The sequence below is a fragment of the Zea mays genome, chromosome 6 (genome assembly GCF_902167145.1).
Source record: "Zea mays cultivar B73 chromosome 6, Zm-B73-REFERENCE-NAM-5.0, whole genome shotgun sequence".
Taxonomy (NCBI): Eukaryota; Viridiplantae; Streptophyta; class Magnoliopsida; order Poales; family Poaceae; genus Zea; species Zea mays.
Genome location: NC_050101.1, coordinates 110,983,939 through 110,991,229, shown reverse-complemented (window position 1 = coordinate 110,991,229; position 7,291 = coordinate 110,983,939). Strand labels below are relative to the sequence as shown.

Below are 7,291 nucleotides of genomic sequence, written 5' to 3'. Positions count from 1 at the left end.
ACAAAAGACTACGTAAAGAAAGAGACGTAATTCTAGAAGGTTCAAATACATACCTATCTTCCAGCGAGGTGTTTTTTTCTTCTAGAGTGAATACTATGGTCATTCATTGCACCTAGATCAGGCCTAAGTAAGTGATAATTACCTCATGAGTCAAGAACAGTCTAAATAAATGATAATTACCTCATTAGGAAAATCTTTAAGGACTGGATAAATTATTCCTTGTGCCCAAATCAAATTCTGCCTGAATGCCTTATAAAAAAGCTTAGAACATAAATTGAGCCCTTTTTAAGCAGCTTTAGTAATAATGCAATAAATCTGTAAACCCTATTCAACATGAAGCTTGAACAGTACTTGCATCCATGTATCAATAGATGTTGACCTCGATGTGCCTTAGCCGCATCGGCTAATTTTAGGAAACTTACATATTAAACAATGAGAGGCAAGGAAATTTACGTAACCAGCAGCAATCAAAAATTATTTTTGGTTAAAGCAGGGAAAATGAAGACAAAGATCTTAGGACAACACACAAAATTAGAAGCATTTTGAGTAACACCGGAACCTCTAAGAGAGGATGTAGAAATCGTGAAGGAATAGAATCGAATTTAGATTTTACAAAGGTGAAATAGATTACTATTTTTGTTGTACAGTAACTAGGCGACAAAGTTGCTATGTCCCAAAAAAGACTTCCTGCAACAATCTATGAGCACGAAAAATGTTTTGTGGGTGAACTGAAACGCAAGCAATACACGCATCCTAAAATGGAGGAAACAAATCATGGATTAGACCGAGAAGCCAAAATTAGAGAAAAGCCTAGACCCAAATTTTTTTAGGGAAAATTGAGGACCAGAGACATTCGGAGTTCCTATGTCCTCAAATGAGTTCATGCAGCAATCTATGAGCACGAAAAATGTTTTGTGGGTGAATAAAACACAAGCAATACACACACCCTAAAATGGAGGAGAAAAATCATGGATTAGATCGAGAAGCCAAAATTAGATAAAAGCCTAAACCCTAAAATTATGGGGGGAAATTGAGGAGTCCAAAAAAGCATGAGGTTCTCCGGTACAAGAAAATCATAGCAAAAGGATGCTGAGCATGATTGAAAGCACGAATTTGGAAACAAATAGATGTCCACCGAATCGAAACGGACGATGAAAGATAAAATATCAAATTTGAGCAAACAATCGGAGCCGAGGAGGAAGCTAGTCGAGAGGAAACTTCAGTACGAAGGCGGAGTCAACGAGGAACCTAATGCCGACAAAACCGAATGAACAGAGAGAAGAAGGGATAATCAAAACCTATATCTCAGCAAAACAAACGGAGCCGAGTAGGAACCCGCGGCAGATGAAGCGCATGTGTTGATCCAGAAAGGACTAAAGTGATGTAAAGCGCCACAGTTGGGAGAAGAAGCGAGAAGCAAGGAAGGAGAATTGGAGAAGTGGTCGGCGGATTTCTCTAGAAATCAGTCGGCCCCCTTTTTGACCAAACCATAAGATGGTGCAACAGGAGCAACACGAGCCCTTGCTTTGTAATCCAACGGTGTACAATTTAACGATGACGTGGATAGCCCCACATGCGTCGTTTTGAACCGACTTTGTTATAAGAGAAATTAGAAATAGTCGAACGACGTTGGATCGACGAGGATACCTATTTCGGTGTCTGATGATTCGTAGTATCCGGTGTTTGTCGAAAGCCTAGAGATTGATGAGCAATGCCGAGTCTTCCAATCGATCCTCCAACTGAAACAATGCGCTGGTTAGGGTTGGAATGGCGACAGGTGCAAGCGGCTGGGCTTCCGGCTCGAGGGGGGAGGGAGGCTTCGCTTTCCTAGTCGGCGAGGACGGTTGAAGAAAGCCCACGATTGTCGTGCGAGAATAATGGGGAGGGGATGGCAACGACTGTTTAGACGGTGTCAATGTGGTCTCACCGGTGCATAGAGTCAAATGGTCTGACCGGAGTTGGTTGACCCGTGTACCGGCCTGGGCTTCCTTTATTATTGGAAGCACAGGGCTCTTAATATATAAACTATATATATATATATGACTCATTATCATTTGAAGCATAAATATAATTCTCTAACCATGTTTAGTTAAATATATACGCTACCGAAATTTGGCTCTTTACCGAGTGCTCGACGCTTTGTCGAGTGCAATTTATCGGACACTTTGCCGAGTGCCACTCTCGACAAACTAAGACCCTCGGCACAGATCTTGTTTGCCGAGGACAAAACACTCGGCAAAGGCTCTGTCACTATCACTTGGTGCCGTGAAGACGACTTTTCTTTGTTCGAGTGCCTAACAAAAAGTACTCTACAAAGTAGTCGCTGCTGATGTACAGCGCGCCGAGATTTTTTGCCGAGAGTCACACTCGGCAAACAATTTGTCGGAAGCACTTCACAAAGCAATTGTGTCCGTAGTGAGAGTTTTTGTTATATTGAGATCTCTGAGGGATCAGGGCACTTGAACAATCCTATGCGACGTCGTGAGCCACCAAATAAATGAGCTTGTTCAGATTACATTCATCCATCATTATAACATATCTTCCTTGTAAAGTAGTATGGATAGAAGAATACACATGAAACATGTCTTACCACATCAAAGATATCCATACAACAAATGTGTCTCCACCGTAGTCACGTCTATAATAAACCATACCATAAATCCAATCGACCATTCATTCACTTTCCCATTCTCTAATATAGTCATCGCCGCCCTCCTCTTCATTCATGCCAGAGGTACTGATGTTTGGTACCTCAGACATTTGCAGTTCTATGGTGTGACGGGAGGACGGTGAAGGCGGCGGCGGCGGAGCAGGTTGATGGTTGGTGTTATTGGTCGGTGATTGCTCGGGGGAGTAGTAAAGCGAAGAGGGCGATGTTGTGTGATACAAAGAGGACGGCGATGTGACATGCATGTTCATCGTCTGTGATTCATCACCATTAGTGTTCGTCGTCTGGGATTCATCACCATGCACGGTCGTCGTATGGGATTCATCGCCGTGCAGCTGGTCATCTGTTCCAAAGATCTTTGCGAGGAAGTGTTGGAGCCAGCCTACTCCCAAAAATGTGGCTAGCAGTATCGTTACTGTAAATGCAAACATTAATATAAGCCAGCATAATACACACAACATATGTAATGCTATTACATGTAGTTGGTTTTTGTTTGCAGCGTAAAGACAAATATTAATGCATGCATGTTGTCTTGTATGTGTCCAACCATTTGATGATTGTTTGGTGAGCTTAGTAAGGTTAGGTTGAGGGTCTTAGGCATAGTAGCTCACTTACAGTAGGATACTACCACGAGAGCCTCACTAGCGATATGGACCCATGTGCTGATCCACCCAATATCTACGTTCCATCTGAGGTGAAATTCAAAATATTCTATCAAACACGCATGTATATAGAGACAAGAATAAAAGAACAGACTTCATTTACATCTTATGGGACTAGGTTAACTTGTGAATATGTGAACTTACTCTTCCATGGTATGATGTGTGTCCCACGCAACAAACATCATTCCAAAGTACATGCAGCCCGCCGTGAAGATGAAATGGAAAGAAACCGTACCCATATGGTACGTCGTCTTCTGACTCCACCGTGCTTCATGTCTGCCAGAATTGTTTGAGACATTTTGAATTTATAAAGCACACAATCCTCAGTTTCGTTAATAGATATGATTAAACTGTTGAGTTGGTTCGAGTGGAACAATCAACATACACATTTGTAGCCAGTGCCCATAGTAAAAGCAGAATAAATGGTGTCGAGTAGTCCAGAAACAAAAAACTGCTAGTGTCGAAATAAATATCAACAAAATGATTTTTGAAATATCACTCGTGGTACTATATAAGAAGCACCGATATTGGATTGAAATAGAGAATAAATACTTACGGAAATGGTTAACCAACCAGCACCTGGACCTGCTTTGCGTTTTATGCCACAACCTGACTCGGGTTCAGTGATGGGGAAAAATATATGGCAAAAACTAATAATAAAATAAAGTTTGGTTTGTATCATATATTTATATCTGAAGGCTAATCAAATAGTCGCTTAACCCAGTGTGAATATTCTACCTTGTCATCGCTAGCAGGCATATGAACGTAGCGTACCCACCAATTAGTGCAGGCTCCATGAAAAATTTGTTAGCCGAATAATTTTAAATTCGCGATCAATCATCTCAATAAATTCATAAGTATTTTTCTTGAACGTATAGTTCAATTTATCTACTGACATTGGACATTAGTGAGAGTCCACACATGATGAAAAATAGCAGGAGTGTGATAACGATGACCTCCATGTTGTGTCAACATTGTGCGAACTTGAGGGTAAAAAATATGACTAATCCCATTGATGTGATGATGGCAGTAACAGAGATCACGGCGACCCGGAGGTACCTACCTACAAGTTAATTTGTTCTAAGGATTAGACCGAGCAGGCGACCAAACAAGTAGTTGAACTCTAGGTGATTTTGGCTTACATTTTTATTTAATCACGAGCAGTTCCGTATATAGAAAAAGAGACAATGAGTATATAGTGATGCTAACTTGTGGTGAAATGTAATCAATAATATTTCAAAAAACACAGCAGAGAAAAGGCCAGAATTGAGAAGGAGAAAAATCAGTAAAAGAGTCACAAAAGGCTGAGTAAATTAGACCTCATTGGGGCATGTTATCGGATCCTCCGGTATGAATATATGACCTCCCGATATGACAAATCAACACAGCAGTTTTAATTTGAGCATGAGCAGTTTTAGTTGAAAATCTCAAAACCATATCAGATTGTGTCTAAAAATAAAAAAACAACGAACCATATATCTCTACTACTTATTAAGGCTGTAAGGGTAGCCTGCCGTTCTGCCTTCGTTCAATCTGGATCGTCCATCTGCCTTCGTTCAATCTGGATCGTCCATCGCTGTTCTGCCTTTGTTCAATCTGGATCGTCCATCGCCACATTAAACCCTCGTGCTAGCCGCGCCCTCACCCCGCCCCATCCGCGCGCTCGCTTCGCGCAAAAAATCGACACAACTTGACAATACGAAGAGCTGATTACACGAACTGACTGCTTCCTCTATAGCAGGAAGGTTTATAAGTTGCTACCGCAACCTTTGGCTGGCCAATATGGTACATTATATTTGCGCGCGCGGTAGCCTGCGTGGGCTGAGTTATTTGGTTACCGTATGAGGCCCATCTATCAATTAAATTCTATAAGGCCCATCTGAAACTTGAAATGAAAAACCCTAGAGACTTCACACAGCCATTCTTCATGCACGCGGCCGCCGCGCTGGGCAGCGACTGGTCCGCCACCCGCGCCGAGGTCGCCCGGCGCTCGCGGAACTCTACGACAACGCGGCAAGGCCGGCCTGCGGCAGGAGGCCGTGGTCGCGGACGCCGTCCCGTGGCTGGTGTGGATGCTGGAGGCCAAGCCCGCGGGCGAGCGCGACGCCACACTAACTGCTTCTGTTCTCTGTCCCAAGTTTGTTAGCCCTCACGTTTGCCTGAGATCTTTCAGTTACAATTCCTCCGGATCTTAGCCCAATACCTAAAACTTAGTTTCCTGATTACAAACGAGCCAGGGCCCAACGTATGCTTCTGTCTGGTTCAGCTATTTACTTTAAATCTAGAGCTAGCAGCTGCCCTACTTTTCAATCTTACATGATTGTGCTCTGAAAATTGAACCCAGGGGTGAGTGGTGGGGTTTGATGAATACAACTCCCAGGTGGATGTCGCCGTGTCCGGTGAAATAGCCGCATCTGTAAAGCATATAGACCCAGGCACAGGCAGTGATGCCGGGATTGGGAATTGGGATTGAGTAGCGCCGTGGCCGCTCTGGCCCAGAGTGTATCGAAGTGTATGCGCTGATTGGTTGTCTGCCTCTGTTGTGAGTTTGTTCCTGCGTGGTAAAAATACGTACCTTGTTGTTGGTAGATGGCTCGTTGATGGGGTACATTGGATTGGTGGTCCTCCTGAAGACTACATTCCTGACTGGTTGTGTGTGATGAGAGATCTTCCAGAACTTGTGCTGAAGTATATGTTCCTGCATAAGACAAATTAGAGTTTTGGTCAGGTAGGTGCTTACCCAAGGTTTTGTGTCCATTGGTTTCTTCAGAATGAGCTAAGTTGTTGACTGCTATATGTGCGGCTATTTTTATTATGAACTTGCACAACTGTCCATGATTTTGGAATTGAATCTCTTGTCGTTTCTGGCTTTCCAAATGTACCGAATCATCAGGAGTATATGGTTGGATCAGAGCTGAAAAAATTTCCTGGACTCCATCTTGTTCCTGAGGGAGGTTAGTAGTACGTAGAAGAGGGATAGAAGAAAGTTAGTAAAATGTATCAGTGGTACTTGGAACTTTTGAACCTAGGCTAAACTTTCCATCATTATTTTATTTTCTTATGAGGCTACAGGCTGTGTTATTTGTCCAAGCAACTTTCTTTATGATCTGGCATTGAACCTTTTTTTTGTATGTAGCAAAATACTTAGCACACCAGCGATGGCAGCTACTTACCAAACTGGCCTTGTGGCCGAGCCACAGTTGCTGAACACTGAAATTATCACTCGAAGGGCCACCTACTTTGTTGCTGACACTAACAGAAAAGACAAATGCGTCGGCTACTTGGATGTGTTTGTACACCAGGCACGCGACATCCACAATGTTTGTGTCTATCACAAGCAGGATGTGAATGCAAAGCTGTGCCTCACGAGCAGCCCTGATATTTTGTGCTCAACCAAGGTGATCAGTCGTGCTGGGCGCAACCCAGTATTTGAGGAAAGCCTACGCCTTGATGTGCAAACTGTGGATGCTTCTTTCAAGTGCGAAATATGGATGTTAAGCAGAGTGAGGAACTACCTGGAGGATCAGCTCCTTGGCTTTGCCCTTGTTCCTCTGGTAGACATTGTAATTGGTAATGGAAAGCTGGTCCAGGAGTTCTCCTTGACATCTACTGACATGTTCCACACACCAGCTGGATTTGTGCACTTGTCCTTGTCATATGCTGGTTGTTCCCCAGATGTTGTCCTCATCTCATCACCCAAAAGTCCCCATCAACAGTGGATGATTCTGGAAATGATCATGTGGTTCCTGCTCAACTTGAGAAGATTGTGTTCCCAGACCTAAATGTGGAGAAGGAAGATGAGATCATGGTCTCAAAGTATCTCGAGATGACTTCAGACTCCGAAACCCCTATAAAAGTTGAGAACGACATGTCGCTGCATTCTACAAATGATGATGATGTTCCTTCTAAACTTGAAAAGATCAAGTTCATAGATTCGGGAAGGACGAGCGCGGCGTGGTGA

At 43.1% G+C, this 7,291-nt stretch overlaps 1 protein-coding gene and 1 pseudogene across 1 annotated transcript; one reads left to right on the top strand and one right to left on the bottom strand.

The window, feature by feature from the left end:
* Positions 1–5,559: 5,559 nt before the first annotated feature.
* Positions 5,560–6,191, bottom strand: LOC103629754 (uncharacterized). The gene has a single exon (XM_020539847.3). The coding sequence runs from the start codon at positions 6,086–6,088 to the stop codon at positions 5,630–5,632; it is 459 nt and encodes a 152-aa protein (XP_020395436.1). The 5' UTR covers positions 6,089–6,191; the 3' UTR covers positions 5,560–5,629.
* A 267-nt stretch (positions 6,192–6,458) lies between these two features.
* Positions 6,459–7,291, top strand: LOC103631279 (uncharacterized; annotated as a pseudogene).

Coding starts and splice junctions, on each gene's coding strand:
- LOC103629754 (XM_020539847.3), bottom strand. CDS start 6,088: ATGGACACAAAACCTTGGGTAAGCACCTACCTGACCAAAACTCTAATT.